Source organism: Armigeres subalbatus, chromosome 2 (assembly GCF_024139115.2).
Source record: "Armigeres subalbatus isolate Guangzhou_Male chromosome 2, GZ_Asu_2, whole genome shotgun sequence".
NCBI classification, from domain to species: Eukaryota; Metazoa; Arthropoda; class Insecta; order Diptera; family Culicidae; genus Armigeres; species Armigeres subalbatus.
Genome location: NC_085140.1, coordinates 252,474,199 through 252,498,270, shown reverse-complemented (window position 1 = coordinate 252,498,270; position 24,072 = coordinate 252,474,199). Strand labels below are relative to the sequence as shown.

Sequence of the window (24,072 nt, the reverse complement as noted above, 5' to 3'; positions counted from 1 at the left end):
AAAATACAAAATTTCGATTAAAAAAAGAATAAGCAATAAACAATTACAAAATTTAACACAGAATTAATATTTTTTCCACAAAAAATTAGAAACTGCAAAAAAAATGTATAAAAGCAAAAAAACTGAGCATTTTCCCCTTCCTTCAAAGGGTTGTTCATAGAAAGTTCATAGAAACTTCATCAATTTTATTGCTTTTGACGTAAACTATGTCTAAGGGGAAGACTCGGATACAGGGTGTAAAATGGAAATTTTAAAATTGGGGACCGTCACGAAATCATGTAAAATTTGTAACATTAATAGGTCCTTTATCTTTCAATGGATTTTAAAGATTTATACATATTTCAATCGATTTATAAACTCTCCACCAATTTGCCAGTACTATTGAAACTTTTGAGTATCATCGCTAAACTATTGAAAATTTCAGTTCTTTCATGTATCATGCGTCCCCTTTGCAACTTGTTCCAATTCTTGGTAATTGCCTACTTTTAGGGTATTATCAAGTGTTGAACTGGGGTGTATTAAATGGGGTGACCTTGCTGCTAGACAGTGGAGTCCCTACTCCCTCACAGAGTGGGAGATGCTGCTGAAGCTGGGTAGTAGTGTCGGTGGGATAGTTCCTTCTTTTCTATATAGAGCGGAATAATTGGTTCAGTCAGTGTTCTATATTTAGTTTTACGTAGTTTACGTCGAGCGGTCGTGTCTTGTATACCACCCTAAATTTTTCTTGTATTTTTTTTATGGATATTTATTTGTTTTTTATTGTTCTTTATTGATTATGTTGTAGAAAATTTTCAATTTTTTATAGAAAAAAAATATTTATTTTGTAAAAATAATTGAAGATAAAAAGCATCTCCATGAAAAACCTTGAACTTTGATACTCATTTTGATATGGTTTCGAACATTTTGCAAATTGGTCACTTCCCCGGGACACCTGGATCCTACTACAGAGTGGTCATGATAGCTGCTGGTTCTAAAATGCATTTAGAAGTATCACCTCGAAAAATCTTGAAGTTTGATACCCATATTGATATGGTTCTGGACGTTTTTCAAATTGGCCACTTCCCCCGGGGCACCTGGAACCTACTACAGAGTGGTCAGGGCAACTGATCGTCCTGAATATGCTTCCTGAAGCATCTTCATGGAAAATCTTGAAGTTTGATGCCCATATTGATAGGGTTCTGAACGTTTTTCAAATTGGCCACTTCCCCCGGTGCACCTGGAACCTACTACAGAGCGGTCAGGGTAACTGATCGTCCTGAATATGCTTCCTGAAGCATCTCCATAAAAAATCTTGAAGTTTGATACCCATATTGATATGGTACCGGATAATATATACGTGATTGGAAGAATATATCAAGCTCTATCTGGAATAAGGGCGAATGTCGCAAGAGAGGATTCTCTTCATCGACTTCCCCTCTTTTTAATAAAAGTGACAAGCAGCGGATTTCTTTGTGGTTTATCACCTCACCACGATAGAAAATAATGCGAATTTGCATTCTGAGGTGATAAACTGCAAAGAAATCTTCTGCTTGTCACTTTTATTTAAAAGAGGGGAAGTCGACGAAGAGAATTCTCTCTTGCGACATTCGCCCTTTTACCAGATAGAGCTTGAATTATAATTGACCATAGTATCTAGAAACAGGTTTACTGAAATGACCATATCTCGTATGTTTTACAACGGATCCTAGCGCAACCGCCCGCATTGAATTTTCAATAAGATCTAGTTTCTAGGAAAATAATGTCCAACGATGTTACTTCGAACCACACAAAAATACGAGCGGCAGAAAAAATGTGTTTTTGACATGGCCTCCAAAAATCCAGAACATCTTCGGTTAGACTGGCCCAGATTACTATGGGGAGAAAAAAATGTTGTCGAATTCCACGGGGCACCCCCCCCAGAATTGTGTCTTTGGGTGAGAAAATCAATCTCTGAAATTTTCAGCTCAATCGCTTGTTGCATAAGCTGGCGCATTTGATTTGAAGTTTGTATGGGGATTTCAGCCAAAATGTATAGGAAAATACACCTCCGTCACTCATTCGATCTGGAAATTGGTTCTGATTGCTCGATTGACCTCAGAATTGCAAAAACGGCAGTTGGTATGCTACAGAACAATTTCACAGAACATTGCATGATGATTAAATGAACTTTTATATCATTTTCGGCTGATTTATTAGTAGCTGATTTGTGTATTTTTGGGTTTTTTGATCGAATCGCATCAGCCGAAACCTATATAAAAGTTCATTTAATCATCATACAATGTTCTGTGAAATTGTTCTGTAGCATACCAACTGCCGTTTTTGCAATTCTGAGGTCAATCGAGCAATCAGAACCAATTTCCAGATCGAATGAGTGACGGAGGTGTATTTTTCTATACATTTTGGCTGAAATCCCCCCACAAAATGATTACGTTGTAGAAAATTTTCAATTTTTTATAGAAAAAAATATTTATTTTGTATAAAATTTTGCAATTGTTTATGTTGTTTACTTATGGAAATTTTGTGTTTTTGCCTTTCTCGTACAACAAAGTTTTACCAGAAGGCTATAATTTCACTCCAAAAGTGTGTATGTGTGTAGCCCATAAATATTTTTTTTTGTTCAACGCGTTTCATATAGAAAGACTTGACAGATTCGAGTGCAACTGGTTTCATTCGACGGAGCAAATTTCCTATTATTCCTATTATGGAAAAATCTTCTTTTATAATTGCAATTTTTGCATTTAAAAGTGATAATTTATATTTGTTTTATATGGAAAATTTCTAATTCTTAGTGGAAATTTTATTGTAGCCAAAAAACTCTTGGTGATTTTTTATTAAAGAATAACACACCACGCGTCCGCTTTAAATTTTTTGAATGGACAATTTCTGGGAATGTGTACATCGTAGGTTTGTGTCGTAGGATAGTGTCCCGAAGGCCCATTTGTTATTAGTGTTGTCTTAATGCTTTTTCATTCAAGCTGTATAATTGAGGGCAACTTTTGATACATCTACGTCAATCACAATAAATATGAAATATTGACTTCCTCTTTTCATTCATTTTTCTAAATCGGTTCAAGGCATGGCTAAAATCGTTTATCGATATTAAGTTCATCAAAATCACATTGCGGTGTGACTCTAACAAGGTTTTGTGTACTTCATAAACCCCCTTATTCTACCAAATACATTTGTTCGTATCGCATATGTGTACGAACCAATTCATCGGATACGTCTGACATGGTTAGGGAGCATCCATAAATTATGTAACGCTTAGAGGGAAGTGTGACCGAAGTGTGAAAATCCATACAAAAATTTCAAATGCTTCATACAAGAAGTGTGACATAGCGTGAAGGGGGTTGAAAATTTTTTGCGTTACGTAATTAATGGAGCTTGAATTGATCCAACCAGGGCAGATAATGCTTCGTATGGGTAAAACTAGACAAGAGGCCCTATACAAATCAACACTGTCGAAATATTAACAAAAACCCGTTGATGCTTCAAAAATATAAAACGCAATTTGCTTGTAAATTTTAAAAATTGAAATTTGGCGTCGAAGGATAACAGCCACAGATAATGATAGGTTTACTTGCTTTACTTTCAGGTATTACTTGGAACCCGCTAGTCCTCTGAAATCCCTGCCATCAAACACCACCAGCGCGACGGTTTCACTGTCAGCAAACAACGGTATCAGCACCAGTAGTAGTAATCTTAGTAGTAGGAACGGTGCCGAAAATCTAGTGCCACTGAAAACTATCACACTGACTCCGCCCACGTCGCTACGACTTAGCCGAACAAATTCAAACTCCAGCAGTGGCCTGAATGGAAACAGTAGTCAGGCTTCGTCAGTCACCGGTTCCAGTACAAATATTAAGTTTCAGCAACAGTTCACTCCAGACGACAGTAATTTCTTTAGTGATCCACCAAAAATCTTGCCACCAACGCCACAGAAACACTCGAATCATCATCATCTGCGACTGAATGGCACCGTGAACGGAAGCGCCTTCGAACGAAGTCAGAAGAACGGTCTACTGACCAGTGCCGGTAATGGTCACACCCACAGTGCGAACGATAACAAATTCACACCAGACTCGGACTTTGTGGCAGATTTTAGCAATGCAAACATCGTCAGTGTAAATGGAGCGGCGACCGCCAATAATGGACTGAAAAATAGTGGCAATCACAAGCTCAGCAATGGATTCAACGAAAACGGGAATCTGGCGAATGAACATCAGCAGACTCAAAACGGCACAAACGGGCAAACCAATGGCGACATAGAGAACTTTGCTGATTTCGAACATAACACAATCTACAATGCAGCAGGTGAGTTTCACAGTAGGAATATGAAGCTTAAAAGTTTTAAGTAATAATAATATATACCACCCAAACAAATTTTTGAATTTAGATCATAAAATCATTGATGTTTCCTTTCAAGAAAACACCCAAAAGCAGACACCTGATTTTCTCATAATAATATAAAACAGTTCTACAAAACCTGTATTTAATTATGGCATATACAAAATTGCACTTATTTTACAAGTTTTGTATCAAATACAAACAATACTGCATGAAATGTTTTTTTGTATATGCGAAAATTTATGCAGGTTTTATAAGGTTCATCTAGCATTTGCTGATTAGGCGTTGAAGTTTATTGAAATGTGATAAAATTGATTACGAATGTAATTTCATTGATAATATTTCACAAAATCAACAAGAAACCATTATCAAACAAAGTAATAACAATTTTTTTGATTTTTCGGCGCAAAGCAATAGTCATAGATGAAACTTAATAGCATTACATAGTTGAGTATTCGTCATAATTTTTATTTATTTTTAGTTTGGAAGAATCATTTACTTTATTAAGTGATGAACTCAAATAATTTTCAAAATATCACTTTAATAAAGTGAACAAACAAAAAATTATTTTAACATATTGTTTTTGCTTTGATCATTCATAAAAATATTTTGAGAGATTATTTATATGTATTTCATATAAATTATTCAAACTATTCTGACTATTCTGTTGAACATTCGTTACATTGAGCTTTATTTGTTTCTATTTCTTCAAAACATTTACCATTACAACTGCTCAACATCAACTTTATATCGATAAGGCAACATAAGTACAGGATGTCTCATCAGTAATAGCAACAGCATTGATAGCAGCACGACAAACAGCAGCAGCAGTACAACCAGTGTCAATAGCATAAATAACGATGTATTCATCAATAACTATAATCTGCTAAAAAATAACAACGATGCCAACTTCAACGCCATCAGCAGTGGTTTAGGTGTCAGTGGCACCGATCTCTCGAACTTTCATGGCAGTCAGTTTGCGGTTTTCGGTGATTATCACCAGGCGGTAGGAGGAGGTAACTCGTTCTGCAGTGGGCCGGGACTGCAGCGAACGAATGGTTACAGCTACTTTCAAAACTACCAGCCTGTAACTAATGGTAGCGGCAGTAGTAGTCTGAACTTTACCTCCTCTGCCAACAACGGCAGCAACAGTAACGTTCAATGGAATCTGTGGCAACAGTTCAAACAGTGGCCGTCCCACGAACCACAGCCCATGTTTGGCAGTATGGGCAGTTTGAGTGGCAATGGCCAAACTAACCCGTCATCAACTAGTTCAATAAGGTCTCATCAGCACCAACTACAACACCAGCAGAATCAACAGCCGCAGCAACCGCATCACAGCTCGAATCAGAATCGATGGAGTAAGTGGTGTCGATTAGTGGCTGTCTGTGTGTTTCCAATTCACTTGCTTTATAGCGTTTTGTAGCTACTAGCATTGGCAGGTTGTTCCATTTGTTTTATTGCTTTGCTGCTCATCAGTTTCTATTTGCCTGATGTCTGCTGTCATCGTTCCATCCCCAGGCGTGTTCTTTGATTTGATTTTGATTTGCATCTATTGCATCGTTCGGTTTGATAGCTGTTCTGAATATTCTGTTGGTAGAATTTATGTATGCATTCATGTATCAGTAGAATGGATGACTTTGCACGTGACAGAACGTTGTAGTAATCAGTCATTTATTATCTGCAAGTTTGTTCTCAGCTATTCAATTGCACTAATTTAAGCGTAAATATTTGTGATATTCTTTAGTTTCGCTTGCAGTAGCATGTTTTCAATAGTAAGTAGATCAATTATATTTCATAAAACAAAATAACCTATAATAGCTCATTAAATTATTGGTTTAGGGTCATTTGGACGAATGCCGTTTGGCCGAATAGTTGAAATATGTTTACTTATACAGTGTATGCAGTGAGTAGTGAAAAGTGGAAGTGAGTAGTGAGAAATTAGATGTTCGAAGTGAATATTATAACCGGCAAGAGCGACTGAGGTAGACGGAACCGAACGGAGAATACTCGCGGAGGAAACGATTAATCAATAAAAGTATAATAATACTTGAAGGGTTTCGGAGCTGTTGTAAATGAGATGTTACTCGCTTGGTGGTTCGTGTTGAAAGAGGCCGACAGTCGCCGGACCATTTATTAGAACGGTATCGGTCATTACCGTTCGCTATAAATTATGTTACCATAAAATACACGGAATGTACATTTAAATCATTTTAAGGTACACATCAATCCTTCCCTTTTTCAAGACTTTCGATAGTCTAGAAGACTTGAGAAGGAAACGTAACTTTCAAATATTTACCAAACAATTATTCGATCACATCTGATATAATTTCTTCTTTTCGAATACCTTGGCAGGCCATCGAGCGCCAAATTCGATTTACTTATTCTTCTTTCGATGCGGCTTGACCGGCGACTGGAACCTCCACAATGCTCACTCCGAGAATCCCCGGAAGGGCTTTTCGCTGACTCATCATCGACACGCGTTCTTCGCTGTGGTAATGGATCGGGATCATCGACATAGGGATCGACATGTACCATCATCGATTGACATCTCCGGACGCGCGCATCGCCAACGGCCTTCATTTGACTTCGGAGTACCGTGGCCGTCATTCCGCCTCCAACTGTAGTCTGTAAAATATTTTTACAAATACGTTTACGAAAATTAGCATACAACCATTTATCCTGAGGGTTACTGTTCCTGTACCATAAGGCATCATCAGCCATCAGGCTGTCCAAAAGATCTTTTCTATGCTTTTTGCCAATATCATCATTAGATCTAGTAATTAATTCATTGAGATAATCACAGCTAATTAATGGTACTTTACTGTTATTGTAGTATTGCTTTACATTAATCATATAGATTAACAATTTGAAAGTATAGCCTAAAACCTTCTGAGAAGAAATAAATCCTTCCATCGTCATATTATTTTGAAAAATTTATTATAAATAGTCCAATTAGATCCTCCAGTTTTGCGTATGAGCATTTTGGGTCAAGTAGAAACATTTTCATTACGTCCTTAACCATACGAACTATTCTCTCCGCCTTGCCATTAATAGCAAGATTATACGGAGGACTGTTTAAAACCCATATTCCTTGCCTCTCAAAAAAGTTATTGACATCATGAGGATTGAATAACGGACTATTACCTGACATTCTGTCTGGAAACCCAAATTTAGCCAAATATGCTAACAGTAGTTTTATCAATTTTTCACATTCCTTTCTATTTTTCATCCATTCAACTTCCATTTTATTTGAAAAGCCATCAACGTTCAATAAATGAACGTGATGTTTGTAGTAGAAAAATCCTTGGTGTATTCTACCAAAAAGTTTTGTGGAAGGAATCCATTTCGTATTAATCAACTGTTTTGGTTGCTCTGCCATAACAGCAGAAGTATCACAAGCACTAAAATTTTTGTCCAAATCAGCAACTGACTGCTCCAATGGGAATCGCAAACAAATATCGGCACTATTATCCCTTAATGCATTGGGAACGTCAAAAGCTTTCCTATAAATAGGTGTGTCAAATTTTAAAACCAATTCGGCTTCATTACCTTTAATAGAAGTCAAAAAATCTTTAATGAAAACATCAGACAATTTAGTCTTGACATAATTCATTAAGTCGTTGTGTTGTTCAATTATTCTGTTTTCAGTTACTTGTTTTTCAAAACTATTACGCCAGTTGGGAAAGAAAACATCCAACCAGGTTCTCCCAAATAAAGGAACAAAATCATGATTACTATCCAATACTAGAAGTTTCAATTTTGCCTTCATATTCCGAAATATAACCGAAACTATAACTTCACCAGCAATTTTCAATCGAGAACCGTTTACCACTATTAAAGTTTTAGAACTTTTCTGCAGGGGAACATTGTATTTAGCCAAAAATAGCTTCTTTCCAATTACAGAAACGTCGGAGCCACTATCAATCTCCATCTGCATATTGATGCCTTGAATAGCTAGTTCTAGTAAACATGGATGACTTTTGTTAATGGAAGAAACATGCATGCACTGAAATTCACCTTGGTCTGAGTCATCAGTCTTGTCTTCTCAACAATTTATCTCACTCGACAAATTATCGTCCGTATGTGTACTGCTTTCTTTCAAGTTGATGTTGTTGATTGGACTCCTCTTGAATTGGTTCAGGCACCTCCTTCTAATATGTCCTGGCACTCCGCAATAGTCGCACACTCTTCGGTCGATAACGATTCGGCTCTCATTCTTCAGTTCCCCTGGGCGAATCAGAGCATCCTGATGTCTGCGATGCTGATCCTGATGAGACCTCACTTGTTTGAACTGTGAACAATTGTCGACCCGATTGTTGTGTCTATAGTATGGCTTTGCGTTGCGCTCCCCAACCGCTGAGGAATGTCTGTAACCTAAATGGCGCTTCACTGGGCCACAACCATGAACTGAATCTGCCATGCGTTGCAAAAAAATATCTCGGCTTCCAACAATAGAAGCGATTTGTTCAAAAGAATGATCATGTGTTAATGTTTTTGCATTAGAAGCAGCTAACTCCCATGTCGATATAATCTTCTCAACTTGAGCTTGATTCAATTTGTCCCCATCTACCGCTAACAACTTTTGTCTCAAAGCGTCATCCGACAAGCCAATGAGTACGCGATCAAGTATACGATCCTGTTTATCACCCTTGAAATTACAATACTCAGCTTGGAGTTTAAGCGAAAAAAGAAATTCACTGGCTGTTTCACCAGACTGTTGTACTCGGGACCCAAATTTGAAACGTTGGATTAAGGCTGAATCCATTTTGTCCAATTTTCGCTTAAGTTTTTCGATTAGCTCTTCAAGTGGTGCTTCATCAAGCAACCGCTCACTAAAGTACAAATTCTGAGCCACTTCAAAAAGATAATCACCTCCAAGAAGGAACATGTGGTCTTTCTTGTTGGCATCTGCTACTTTGTTGATACGAAAGTGGTACCCTAACCGCTTAAACCATGATGCAAAAGATTGTCCCTTACGGTACGGATCAATATTCGGAGCTACGTAAGACATCGTTTCTATAATTTTAAAATTATTAAAAATAATTTCAGTTGAGGCAAGTTTTTAACCCAAAATAAAAACCGTATTAGTGAGTAGTGATTAGTAAGAAGTGTGTAGTGGAAAGTAAGAAGTGAGAAGTGAGAAATGAGCAGTGGGACGTTATTGGTAAGACATAAGATGTAATAAGTGAGATAACGAGAGATGAGAATGAATAATAAACTTAGGAAGAAGGAAGAAGTGAGAAAAAATAATAGGAAGAGAGCAGAAAGAAGAAGAAGGGATAAGGGTAAAGCAGAAGTGAGAATGAAAAAGAAGAAGGGGAAAAGAAGAAGAAGGAGAATGAAGAAGAAGAAGAGGAGATAAGTAAGAAGAAGAAGAAGAGGAGATAAGAAAGAAGAAGAAGAGGGATGAAAAAATGAAGAAGGAAAAGGAAACAAGGAAGAAGGAAGAGAGAAGAATAAAGAAGGAAGTAGAGAAGAAGAAAGAATGGAGAAGGGAGATAAAAGAATAAAGAAGGAAGACAGTTCCAGAAAGACGCAAGCACTTTTCATTTTTCACTTTTCGCTTCTTGTTTCTCACTTTGAACTACTTACTTCTCGCTTCTTACTTCTAATGTCTTATTTCTATACTTCCTTCTACTCACTCCTACTTCACACTTCAAACTTTTCTTTTCTAACTTCTCACTTTTTTCTTCTAACTTCACACACTTTACACATCTCACTTTTTACTTCTCAATGCTCACCTACCATTACTAACTTCGCATTTCTCACTACCAATTTCACACTTCTCACTACTCGTAATTTGAGGTATTTTTTTTAACTATTCGGCCAACCGACCAGTTCGGCCAAACGTTTGTTGAACTTATTTCGATCTTTCAGTCTACGAATAAAACAATAAGGCTCATTGAGTTCAATAGCAAACCCTCAATATTTGGGGAAGAGGTTCAGCTATGGGCATCTTTTTGTATTTTGTCCATAACTATGGCCATAGTTGGTGTTATGCAAACATTGTATAAGAAAGTGTCTCCGGTTGTGGGCCTAGTTCCGTATTTCGCTCATAACTTTTTTTCAAGTCAAAACCATGTAGTAATATGTTCACCAATGGAAAGATACAGACCTTAACTAACTTTTCCCCAAAGTAACTATATTGTTTGACATTAATGGAAAAAATGTGGCTACTTATATGAAGTGTTGCCGCTAGAAATGAAAAACTCTTTCCTCCACGAACAGCCCAGATAACCGCGTGGTTTCGGCAGCGAGTTATCTGGATAAGAATAACGCTACGGTCCGGTGGTAAAAGTCCACCATACAGGTGATCCCTAATTTTCAGTGTGACGCGGCTTTATGCTTTACCGTGCCTACGAATGAATGGTTCTTCTTCTTCTTTTTCTTTTTCTTCGATGGCTCTACATTCCAACTGGAACTTGGCCTGATTTTCAACTATTTCAATTTGCTCAGTTATTAATTGAAAGTTTTTCTATGCCCACCATTGCATGAGCATGTATCTGGTGTGGCAAGTGCAATGGAACATCCGTAGGATTGGGAATCCTATGCCTTTGCTCGCAAGGCTGACTGGAGACGAATGATTGGAGGGGAGGAGGGGGGTATAAAAAGGACTAACCGCTAACGGAGTCTGTGAAGCACCAGGGAACCCTTCACAGTAGTGAGCCTGTACTGCGCTAACCGAAGTTATGGCGTAGTTGACTTTTAGCTTCTCCGAGACAATCGGCTACTCTTATTCAATCTCAACTTGAAGTTAAATAAGGGTGGGCTTAAGAGTATGTTTTTATTTGTATTTGGATTCGCATTATGCGTTTTTCACAGTGTACACTGTGTTTCGTCTTTGGCGTTCTTGATACGATATAATTCATCGTTGTTGTTCATATTAATGCTGAAGTTGTGGAGTGTATTATCTTAATTCGCAATGGCTTCAGTTAAGTTAGCTCAAATCAATCTTCAGCATAAAAAACAGCAACGTTTAATCTATGTAGATTTATGCAAATTGGCAAATCCCAAGTGGCTTTGGTGCAGGAACCCTATTTTCGCTGTTTTAGTAATAGAGTGGTAATAGTCTTAAGAGAGTAATAGTCTTAAGTGGATGCTCAACGAGCATGAAGTTTATATGGGAAAACCGAATAAATATATGGGAAAATGCTTTCCACTTTTTTTTTTAGATCACGCGTTTTTTCTCTGTTTAATGTTCTCGTATTTTAAGATTTCTTCTTCAATGCTTTTTAATTTGAATCAGAAACATGTGGTGTTAAGTGCTAAAGTGAGTGATAAGTTTATTCAAGAACAGAAGAGGATCATAGGAGTTTTCATCACGCAAGGGAGTATTTTTCTTTCATATGGCTAGTATTTTTGTTAGTGTGAAAGCAAGCTGGATTGTATGGTTCAGAAAAAAATATTCAAAAACCCACATTAGGTATATTTTCATTATTCAATGCGAATGATTGCACGAGATGAACAAGCCTTTTTAATCTCAACAAACTTATTGAACAAAATTCTATTTTATGACATTTTATTGGGCAACTTGATTTTTCTTTAAATCGTTGAGGTTTATTGATCACACGACCAAAAATACGATCGAAAAAATACATAGAAATTAAAAACACAATTATGTTCTATCTACAAAACACTGAACATCCTGAACCGGGCCAGAACTACAAACTGAATCTCTGAATTGACAACTTTACGCTGATGGCACAGCTATTTGAGACATTATATTCATTACATTTATTACAAATTTACACTTATCGATTACGGTATACACGATTTGTCATAATCTCATTTTTAAGAACAAATCAATCTGGTTAGTGCCGGCTTAACTGGGTGTTCCCATAAAGGTAACGATTTATTTATATTGATGACATCAGCTTGAGTTTTATTAATCAAATGGAAATTAGCAACGCTCTCTCAAATTATTAGTTAATAATCCTCCATGGCAGTCAGCATGATAGAAATATTTTTATGACATTATTGAGTGATTTGTTGCTGAAACATTTGATTTGCTGAAACACGAAGTTCGATAAAAAATTTATAAAACGAAATGCGAGATAGTTTAGTTTTATGGTGTAAAGGAATGTATAGAAACAATAATTAGGCTATAGTTTCAAGGCTCGTCTACGTAATGGATATTCTATTTGCTGCTGTGTTGCAAGTTGCTTTCATTGAAAATTAGTATAATGAAAAATGTTTGATCTTTCTAGTAAATTGATGTATTCTGAATAATTTATAACAAAGCAAGAAAGTGGTTGATTTGCTCAAAACTTCACGTCTCGCCGCTAATCTATGAATAAATAACATTGTGATGTTTTCTTATGTGCGGTGCGCCATTTCTTGAGTGGGACCACGTAATATTACAATTACAGAAACACCCAGCATACATTTTTCAGGAGCAGATTATGTTAGAATTATCACAAACCATTTACAATTGCTCTACCGGAGCGATTGATTGTCTGCCCTTACGTTGGGTGAACAATGACACAACAAAATACGTCGTAGCTGATCTTAGCTTTGTTCTCGCGTCAACATTAACATGCTAGTTACTTGGATTACATCACTTACCAAGGTGAATCCTTATCTAAGTAATGACACTTCCTCTCCCTACCTACAATACTCCTTCCCGTAACAACCGTAGAGATGCAGACGATTCGTCGGTCTCTAAAACAACGGTTGTTACAATAACATTCCTTCCCTTTCCTCGATGATCGTAAGGACGTGGCCGGCGCCGTTATTGAACCTTCAAATGTTGAGCTTTCGGAACGTGCACATTGAGGATGGAGTGCTAATCCCAAGTCCCATCTGTTGGTTCCTTGTGCAATTCCGCTAGTTCTGGTCAATCACGGAGTAGCAACTACGAATTGTACGATCATCTCATGCTCATGCTCATGCTCATGCTCAAATGCTTTCCACTTTTTTATCTTTAGGTGATGCTGTAGTCATTCAATCCCGCCCATTAGTGACATTTACAATCTTTACATTATTGCTAAGAGGCTCTTGAAAACCACGAGTGATTTTATTAAAAAATAAAAAAGTTATAGAATGTAGAGTAAATGTTGGTTTTTCAGCTGGGAGAAACAAGCCATCCAGCTATTCTACATGCAGAATCGATAGGATCGATTTGCTTCGATTTACTTCGTTTGTTCGATACTAGTTTTGAAATTGATGATAATGAAATTAACGATATTGGGGCTCACTACCTTCTCCGATCGACTTTGTATGCGATTTTTTTTGGATGGAGCGTTTCACCTCGGGGGAGTAATTTATTTTTTTTCAAATTGTTTCATCTAGGTATAACTTTTAATCACTTAATCACTCGCAGTTTTCTGGAGCCTCTTCGTAATAGTGTAAAGATAGTAAATGTCACTTATGACCGGTATTGAATGACTACAGCGCCACATAGAGATAAAAAGGTGGAAAGTATTTAGTATGCATTTTCACATATATCTAGTCGATTTTTCCCATATAAATTTCACGCTCGTTGACACTTAGACTTGACCTGGCTAAAATTGTTACAGTAGCTTCTGGGAGCAAAAAACTTTATTTTAAAGGGATATATACGTCTCGAGAAAATGATTTTGATTTTTGCCTTTCTCGTACAACAAAGTTGTACCAGAAGGCTATAATTTCACTCCAAAAGCCAAATTTTGATAGAAGGCTCGGAGACCCATAGTGTTATATACCAATCGACTCAGCTCGAAAAACTGAGCACATGTCTGACTGTGTGTGTGTGTGTGTGTGTGTAGCCCCAGGAATTTTTTATTGTTAAACACGTTTCATATAGAAGGACTTGACCGATTCGAGTGCAACTAGTTTCATTCGACGGAGAAACTTTCCTAGTTGGACACTATTGTTTTTGTTTGCTAATAACTCATTCGATTTGAATAATATTTCTATTTTTCTTTTAACAAATACGCTGTTTACATGCACACTTTAAGTCATTAATCAATTTAGCCATGACGCAATCCATTACTCTCATAATAATTGCTTAAAAATTACTCAATTATTGAGTAATTTATAAACAGCGTGATAGAGTTGCATCAAATATTTTAACCGCCAAGATGTAGGCAATTAGCACAGCATTTACAACATTAATTCGAATCCAACATATCGAATCGAGAAAGGCATAATCACCACTTGGGGATAAATTTGGGTTTTTCATATAAGAGTGGTCTACCTTAATACGTACTTGTTCACAATGCTATCGTTGTTGATCTTTTTTTTTTTCCTCCTATCTCTGAACTAACGACCTTAGATGTATTTGCTGTCATAATTGATGTAACTGGTGGATCCCCGTTAAGAAAAAAACGTATATTGTTCGGTTTATTTACCACTTGATGAACCATTCTACAGATGCTTTCAAACGAGTTATCATATATTACACTTACACCGCTAATTGTCGGCAGTGTTGAGGTAGATCTTTGGTAGTTCGGATCGCAATCTGAGGGGATCCAGTTTGATGGAATACTTAAGTAGTACCGAACTTGGCTTACATAGGCAATCGCCTAACCTTTATGGTATCTAATAGAGCAGAGATATCAGACATAGCCCTTTGTTCCAACATCTTTCTCGCTGCGCTCCACGCCGTCTCGTACCTGCCAGGACCGGAAGCGAACACCATCTTTGCAGGGTTGCTGTCCGGCATTCTTGCAACATGTCCTGCCCATCGTACCCTTCCGGCTTTAGCTACCTTCTGGATACTGGGTTCGACGTAGAGTTGGGCGAGCTCATGGTTCATTCTTCGCCGCCAAACACCGTCTTCTTGCACACCACCAAAGATGGTCCTAAGCACCCGTCTCTCGAATACTCCGAGTGCTTGCAAGTCCTCCTCGAGCATTGTCCATGTTTCATGTCCGTAGAGGACTACCGGTCTTATAAGCGTCTTGTACATGACACATTTGGTGCGGTGGCGAATCTTTTTCGACCGCAGTTTCTTCTGGAGCCCGTAGTAGGCCCGACTTCCACAGATGATGCGCCTTCGTATTTCACGACTAACGTTGTTGTCAGCCGTTAGCAAGGATCCAAGGTAGACGAATTCATCGACCACCTCGAAGGTATCCCCGTCTATCGTAACACTGCTTCCCAGGCGGGCCTTGTCGCGCTCGGTTTCGCCCACCAGCATGTACTTTGTCTTTGACGCATTCACCACCAGTCCAACTTTTGTTGCTTCACGTTTCAGGCGGGTGTACACTTCTGCCAGTTTTGAAAATGTTTGGCCGACAATGTCCATGTCATCCGCGAAACAAATAAATTGACTGGATCTGTTAAAAATCGTACCCCGGCTGTTACACCCGGCTCTCCGCATGACACCTTCTAGCGCAATGCTGAACAACAGACACGAAAGTCCATCACCTTGTCTTAGCTCCGGCGTGATTCGAACGAACTGGAGTGTTCGCCCGAAATCTTCAAATAATTTTGCATACCATCCACCGTTGCTTTGATCAGTCTGGTAAGCTTCCCAGGGAAGCTGTTCTCGTCCATAATTTTCCATAGCTCTACGCGGTCTATACTGTCGTATGTCGCCTTGAAATCAACGAACAGATGGTGGGATGGGACCTGGTATTCACGGCATTTTTGAAGTAAAGATCTGGTCTGTTGTCGAGCGGCCGTCAACAAAGCCGGCTTGATAACTTCCCACGAACTCATTCACTAATGGTGACAGACGTCGGAAAATGATCTAGGGTATCACTTTGTAGGCGGCATTAATGATGGTGATCGCTCGAAAGTTTTCACACTCCAGCTTGTCGCATTTTTTGTAGATGGGGCATATAACCCCTTCTTTCCACTCCTCCGGTAGCTGTTCAGTTTCCCAGATTTTGACTATCAGTTTGTGCAGGCAAGTGGCTAGCTTTTCCGGGCCCATCTTGATGAGCTCAGCTCCGATACCATCCTTACCAGCTGCTTTATTGGTCTTTAGCTGTTGCATGGCATCCTCAACTTCCATCAAAGTGGGGGCTGGTTGGCTTCCATCGTCCGCTTGGACTGAAGTAGTCATCTCCTCCGCTGCCTTGACTTTCACTGCCTGTACTGTCAGCGCCATTCAAATGTTCCTCGTAGTGCTGCTTCCACCTTTCGATCACCACACGTTCGTCCGTCAAGATGCTCCCATCCTTATCCCTGCACATTTCGGCTCGCGTGTTTTTTGAGAACTTGCGTGTTTTTTGAGAACGGCACAGCTGTTCCATCTCCTCGCACTCCGCTTCCTCAAGGCGGCGTTTCTTCTCCTGAAAAAGGCGGGTCTGCTGTCTCCGCTTCCGTCTGTAGCGTTCCACGTTCTGCCGGGTACCTTGCTGCAGCGCGACTGCCCACGCTGCGTCCTTCTCCTCCAGAATCTGTCTGCACTCTTCGTCGAACCAATCGTTCCGTCGACATCATCCCATATACCCGACGTTGTTCACCGCTGCGTTGTTATTGGCTGCCTTGACTGTATTCCAGCAGTCCTCAAGAGGGGCCCCATCGAGCTCACCCTCTTCCGGCAACGCTGCCTCGAGATGCTGCGCGTATGCAGTGGCGACATCAGGTTGCTTCAGTCGCACTAGGTCGTACCGCGGCGGTTGTCGGTATCGAACATTGTTGATGACGGATAGTCTGGGGCGCAGTTTAACCATCAACAGATAGTGGTCAGAGTCGATGTTAGCGCCAAGATATGTCCTGACGTCGATAATGTCGGAGAAGTGTCGTCCATCAATAAGAACGTGGTCGATTTGTGATACTGTCTGCAGTGGTGATCTCCAGGTGTACCGATACGGATAGCTGTGTTGAAGGCGGCGAAATCAATTAGTCGTAGGCCGTTTTCGTTCGTCAGCCGGTGAGCGCTGGACTTTTCAATAGTCGGTCTAAACTCCTCCTCTTGGCCAACCTGAGCGTTCAAATCTCCTATGATGATTTTGACGTCGTGGCTTGGGCAGCTGTCGTACTCACGTTCCAGCTGCACGTAGAATGCGTCCTTATCATCATCAGTGCTTCCGGAGTGTGGGCTATGGACGTTAATTATGCTGAAGTTGAAGAACTGGCCTTTGATCCTCAACCTGCACATTCTTTCATTGATCGACCACCACCCGATCACGTGCCTTTGCATATCGCCCATCAATATGAAAGTGTCCCACACACTGAGTAGACACCGCAATGTCTTTATGTAACACGGCAGATGAGGTTGGTATAAAGTTCATACAACATTTTTTACTGGATCCAATTTTTTTTTAAAGTGTAAATTTTAATGCCCGTTTTTAAAGGGTAAGAAAAATGAATTAATTCAACTTTTTACCCGTTCACATTTTTTATATCACCATCAGTGGCGTCGCGTAACCTCACTTTTTACCTGTGCACTAGCCCAAAAAATGAAAATTATTGTATTTTGACAGCTCAAATGGGAAATAAAATTATCAGACTCGTTTAAACTAATCAAAATCTAGTTATTGTATGCATTTCCGCACACCAATTTCTCAAATTTAAACCCAGTGCACACGTAGATTGAGGTTAGGGAAACGCCACTGATCACCATTATAACTGAAACGTATCTAAAATCTGGATTCTCCATTAAAAGAGATCCAAATTATGTTTTCTATAGAAATGATCGTCTTGACAGCGCCTGTGTGGTGGGGCCATTGTCATTAATAGACGAATCAAACATAAATGATTTTCTTCATTTGGAACCAAAGTTTTTGAAACCTTGTAAGTTACTGTTGAGACAAATTACGGAAAATTCTCGTTTATAACTGCCCACTTGCCTTTTCAATGCAATGGGCAACAAAATAATTTGTTGAGAATTTGTCGCAACAAATCCAAATTTTTCATGAAGTTTTTCATCTGAGGCTCAAGGGCTTCAATAGTGTTAAGTTGAAAGCCTATGTGCGTTGGGAACTGACAGATTGACAGGGGACCATGCTGAAGATGACTGCGCTCGAGTTCCGTTTCAATAAATAAATGTTCTTGATTTCGGAAACAATAGATAGGGGGAATGACGGCTTTGGCAGGTTTTGTTCTATTATTGGCAGGGGGTTTTTTTATGACTGACTAGGCTCAAATTTCGCCTTAGCATTCTTTGCATATCAAAGAATATTGTGGCCAAATTTCATAAAATTTGGTCCACAAAAACCCCCCTGCCAATAATAAAACAAAACCTGCCAAAGCCGTCTTTCCCCCTAATTATTATGTACCAATTTAAGAAACAGGATAAAGGAATGTTTCTGTTGCAATTTATTAGCCTATTTATAGTTTGTGCATTGCATTTTTTGTTGATGACCGTAGAAGTTATGAGTTGCTTTATTCCCTGTTCAGACATAGTTCTAAGCGACTTTGGCCTCCTATTTTTATCATCATAGATGAGCTTATTTTACTCGTACCAATTTCTAAATTTGATTAAATCCTAATTTTTAAAATCACGTCTGTTTTTATAAATACTAATAGGTATATGCATTTTCCCATTTATTCTCATAGGTCTTCCGATATCCAGTAGCGCAAAATCCTCCGCTGCACTTAACTCAATGACGCCGTCCGTAGATAGGTATGCAGCACTCAAAGATTTGGATGATCAGTTCCGGGAAATCAAATTTGAAAACGAAACTAACAACAACAATATCAGCACCGCACCTAATGGTAATAGCAACGGATTAATTAATGGAAATCACACCAACGAAGTGCATCAAGGTATCTTTTTATATTAGCCGCAACCAAACATGTTTCAGGAACTAATTATAGTTTTTCATTTTTATTTACCCCAGCTCCTTCAGCGAATCCCTTCAAGACAGCGAATCCGTTCCAACAGCAGACACAGCCATCGCAAACGATGAGCTGGACAATACCCGGATCGACGCCACCAAGCAATGGTTTCTACGCCACGTCACCGTACCAGAATGGTTTCGTACATCCGCAGCACATGCAGAACGGAAATGTGACGAACGGGATCGGTTTCACCAATGCCTTCCATCCCACGGGGGGTGTCATCCCCACGGGTATGCCGCAATTCAATGGTACCGCGACGACGGCTACCACGAATCACTTTGGACATTTCGGAAATCCGTTCATGGTAAGAATTGCCTTTAAGGATGTTTAGTTTGAATTTTGACTTTGATTTAGGGCCTATTTACAAATTATGTAACGCTATTATAGGGAAAGGATTTGGTCTTACGGGTCATACAATATATTAGAATCTCTTCTTACATTAATTTGTAATTGTCAAACAGGGATTTAATTAACCTTTCATCATGTGCAATAGTGTTGTACATACAAAAGCGTGCGTGCTCGAGTGTTAGACGCTAAAAGAGTGCTAAAAGTGCTAGTAATTTGTTAACTAATCCGGTTATTTTTTGTTTCTACAGGCAGGTGCTACAACGGTGTCCTCGAAATCCAATAACCCATTCTTATGAGTGCACTCGTAGAACAACACCCGACAAAATGCCAGCAGTAGCGGTAACGTGGTGCCGCAGCCAAAATTCCAAACGTAGAACCTATCCCTACGCCATCATTAGAGACGGTTGTGCATCACGATTTCACGGTGAGATCTTAGACGAGGGCTGTGGAGAAATTTTAAACCGGAAACCTACACCGTCATCGCGTCCTATACCTACAATATACCGGTGGCGACAAGCCGGTACGAGAGATGATTTCATCAGAGCAACAAATAACAAAGAAGTGATATAAATCTTTTTATTTTATCTGGGGGGAATTGGGAAATGCCACACCGACATGTGGAAGCCGATTCGAATTGGCAGTGCGTAAATTCGATTTTTTTTAAAATCTGTAACCATGTTTTTGTTTCTTTTTTTTTTGACGGGATATTTCGGAATAAATGCCCAAGCCGGCCGAAACGGCATTACACGGAACAACAAAAAAGTGCAGTTGCTTTCTTTATGGGTTCAAGAATAAGTAGACGTTTAGTAAATAGTGGGATTGTGTGATCGCTTCGCGCTTATGGAAGGGGGAAGAATAAAATGAGAGCGTATTGCCAATGTGCCGAATAATGAAAGTGATAAATTCCATTTCACAAATTGAATGTAACGGAAATGAATATGAATGTTTTATATGTTTCTTCTTTGTTTCCATTTATTTTGTCTTGTAATTGGAATGAGTAGATTTTATTTATTTTAGGAAAATCAGGTTGGCTGCTAATGGGTTAGAAACAATCACAATCATTGGAAATGTCATAAAAAATGTAATATCGAGGGAAGATTGAAAGCAACATTTGGCAATGAGTTCTTCAAATTTCTTTTTTTTATGTTCGCCAAACTTTGCTGGTTCTAGAAATGATAGTCGCTGCAAATCATAGTTTTTTAAGAATTAATCCCAAACATTATCCCGTGATATCTGGAAGCATTCTATAAATATTAGGGTTTTATCCTTCAAAAGCTTTAAATTAATTTATAGCAATAATTCAATGCTGAGAAAGTGTCCGAATCGGTATTTTAGCAGTTGTTCAACAGTATCTTTGAATATTATAAAAAGTTAGGCGGGAATACATTTGATTTGCATTTTATGTCTACTCTCCCTTCGAAATTTTGTGACCAAATTTAATTTATTCAAGGGAGGATTCAATTTTTTATCAGCAAATAATAAAATTTTGTATTTTTATGGAAAAGTATTTAAAAAAAACTGATTATCAATATTCGAATTGATTTTTAATTTTTCAAAAGCAGTAGGACAAAAAAGCAAATAATATTTATACTGGCCTATATAATAGAGATGTAATGTAATGTCATCTTTGCCCTTTCGCCGCTCTTCTTGTTTTTTGTTGGCTTCCCGAGAAAAGTGTGATAGAAAATTGATAAAAAATATCTAAAGGGTTCATTCACAAACTACATAACCTAGAAATTGACAATTTTCAACCCCCATCCATCCCCTCGTAACGTTATTTGTATGAAAGAGACGCTCTGATAGGTACCCTCCCACCCCTTAATTTGTGAATGGGCCCAAAGTGTTTCCTAATTACTCTCTTGTTCAGTTATCAAACTATGCTCAGATTCTTTTGTGGTGCATGCGCTTTTCAAATTTGACTCTATGTACTTTTGTTTGCCTTTTTTATCTCTGACCAGATAAAAGTGTTAATAAGACCGAACTCGAAAAGCATCCGAGTAAAGCTTGAGATAAAATCGATCATTTGTTTTGTCGTTTTGGTTTTTTTAACAGTTAAATATAAAAAGTTTATGACAGGAAAACCTTTCATAGGAATCAAATCGATGAGAGCAAATCAAAAACTAAACTTGATGTTGGTTTCCGATAACGGAATAAACAATCTGTTTAAAAGAAATCTAAAACAAGTGGTGATTTATATTTGCTGTTACCTTTAAAATATGTTTTCTATTTGCTAATATTATGATGCCAAACTTTGTTTGATCAGTTTGCCTGCCTTATTATTATCTTGTTGTTGAGTATTGGTTTCAGGACTAGCTTTGCAAAACATATCATTTATGCTTATAATACCTCTCGAAAGACACGGGCATTATCGACTTGCACTTTTCTCACGTAAAATAATCCATAACTGTGAATACGTAGTAAGACAGATTAAGTTTCCGTTGAAACGTAACATTCTGTGTAATGGAGAATTTTGGGAATACATCAAAATGGACTATGAATATCGAAATGAGAATGCGTGACCAATTTTCTTCATTTGGAAATTTTGCAATCACTAAAATTATAAAATCTGGAAATAGTAAGCGATTTTTCGCCACATTTTAATGTTCATTCAACCGTCGTTTGCTGGAACAAATCGAATCTAGGTTGAGCCATCCCTCTATGAATTGCCCATATTTAAATTAACAATCTTACTTCATACTATCAAGTGTTCAACTCGTATACTAAATACCTAGTAGCATAAGTGAGCAGCCAACTTGATCATTTGTAAATAGATCTGCAGTAACACATTTACTCTTCATTTTTTCCTAATCAAAGAAATATGATTCTTAAACCAAATATAAAAGAACGAAACAAGTATTGAAAAAACGTCGCCATAATCAACAACACTTACTCAAATATTTACAATAAAGCGAGGGGTTGTATAGATGCAGCACTTAATCTACTGGCAAAACACAGAAAGTCATACAAACTCTCAGAAACGAACTAGTTTGCGTTTCGTTTGAATCTATATACATAGATCTATGTCAAACAAAAACGTGATTTTAAAGGTGAGGTTAGATAATTTAGGCGTTCACATTTTGAAACAGTGGCCGTTTGATATAAGTCATTCAAACAATTGATTATAGACACACAACCACATTACAATAAAAAAACAACTCGAATCCTGCACGCCGTTTTACTTATATCTACACTCATGTCAAACTACAAAAAAATCCTGTCCGTTACGAAAAAAATTAACACAGTGTTATAAAAGTTCTACAATAGAAACTGTTCAATAATCAGACATGATAATGTCAACTGAAATTAAAAGAAAGAACTATGCTCAAACAGAAGAAAATTTACACAAATACTGTAGAGAAAACACTAATGTTCGAATAAACTTTGAACTGCAAATCTAATGCGAGGAAAACTCTATTCTACAATGCTATAAAAGTTATTCAAATTTCGAAGACGAAGGAAAATGCTTGTGTGGCCTTAAATTACCCAAGAGTTTTAATAAAATTGTTACGCAGTGGTAGTCAAGAGTGGACCTGTAGCAGAGATATAATGAAGTAACATTTTATCTGTATTTTAGAAACGCCAGCAACCATATTTTTAGGTTAGAACATTCAACGTTAATAGACAAGCGAGAGTTTATCACCCGGTCCTAATACTGTAATAATGATTCTGATGCTGCGCTTGTTTTATTCTCTGGCATAGCCAAAACCGATTACGATAAGCTTTCACATGAATGCGCCTTTGATTGATGCTTTTAGCAAATTGTCGTCAAACGATTGGGAAGAGACCGCTTGTTTTTGCTTTAGTGCGATAGATTTTTCGAAGCATTTTTGACTGACTCCCTACATAAATCATACAGCGAACAATTGTTGAACAAATTTATTGTGAATTTTGTATATACTTAGGACGTAGCTTTCTATAATAACAGCTCATTTTCTTTCGCCGTTAGCCTAGCTTTCCTTTCAAGCGAATGCTGCAGAACGTGGTACGAGTTTTACGTGACATTTTATTCGTATATTTACTTGGAGTTAATCAAATGAAACGAATAGTGTTCTCTTAAAGATGCTCTCCCCTATTTCCTCGTTTTCTTGATACCCTACTGAACCCATTACAAATTATACGATAATTGATAAATGAGATAAACGATGAACAAAAAGTGTAGAAATAAGACAATTTCGTTTCACTCAAACATGAAAACATTTAACTACATCAAAGCGACTAACACAGAAAAAGCGGTTATTCAAAAGGTAAGAGCATGGTTCAAAAATGTTTTAAATGTTATTAATCCACTGAAGATTGTTAGAAGTATTCATTATAAAGAGGGCAAACAAATTATTATCTACAATTGAATACGTATGTAAAAATAATGTTTCAAATGCCGCAAATAAATAAAAGAAACTTTAATATTTAATATTTATAACATTAACTTTAGGAACCGACTTTATTTATCCGATATTTTCCTTTATTATTCTTATTAAACATCATTGCAAGACCATACATAAAATCATTTGTCTTGATAAGTTCGATGTGCAAGGGCCATTGTTACTATAGTTTCAAATACAATGGGCCTTTTGGCATAAATACCATAAAGCAGAAAAAGTGAATTTCTTATTTGGAGGCACGCCTTGATTGAGGAATCAAATAGGCACCTACGCATGTACCAGGAATAAGGCAAAT

At 37.9% G+C, this 24,072-nt stretch overlaps 2 protein-coding genes across 3 annotated transcripts in view; one reads left to right on the top strand and one right to left on the bottom strand.

Annotated features, from left to right (window-relative positions):
- Window positions 1-23,821, top strand: part of LOC134212067 (arf-GAP domain and FG repeat-containing protein 1) — a 180,557-nt gene extending 156,736 nt beyond the window's left edge. For both annotated transcript variants that reach the window (XM_062689579.1, XM_062689580.1), the window contains exons 4-8: window positions 3,575-4,293; window positions 5,085-5,687; window positions 18,766-18,975; window positions 19,050-19,354; window positions 19,647-23,821. In XM_062689579.1, coding sequence (XP_062545563.1) covers window positions 3,575-4,293; window positions 5,085-5,687; window positions 18,766-18,975; window positions 19,050-19,354; window positions 19,647-19,694 — 1,885 coding nt within the window. In that variant the 3' untranslated portion in view covers window positions 19,695-23,821. The remainder of the gene's footprint in view (window positions 1-3,574; window positions 4,294-5,084; window positions 5,688-18,765; window positions 18,976-19,049; window positions 19,355-19,646) is intronic.
- LOC134216176 (uncharacterized) lies at window positions 6,425-9,418 on the bottom strand. The gene is made up of 2 exons (XM_062695133.1): window positions 8,347-9,418; window positions 6,425-6,954 (listed from the first exon to the last, which is right to left on the bottom strand). Exon 1 carries the CDS (start codon window positions 9,338-9,340, stop codon window positions 8,375-8,377), a length of 966 nt encoding a protein of 321 aa, XP_062551117.1. The 5' UTR covers window positions 9,341-9,418; the 3' UTR covers window positions 6,425-6,954; window positions 8,347-8,374.
- Window positions 23,822-24,072: the final 251 nt, after the last annotated feature.

What these genes read in the sequence shown, in the direction of transcription:
- LOC134216176 (XM_062695133.1), bottom strand. Translation starts at nt 9,340, where the DNA reads ATGTCTTACGTAGCTCCGAATATTGATCCGTACCGTAAGGGACAATCT.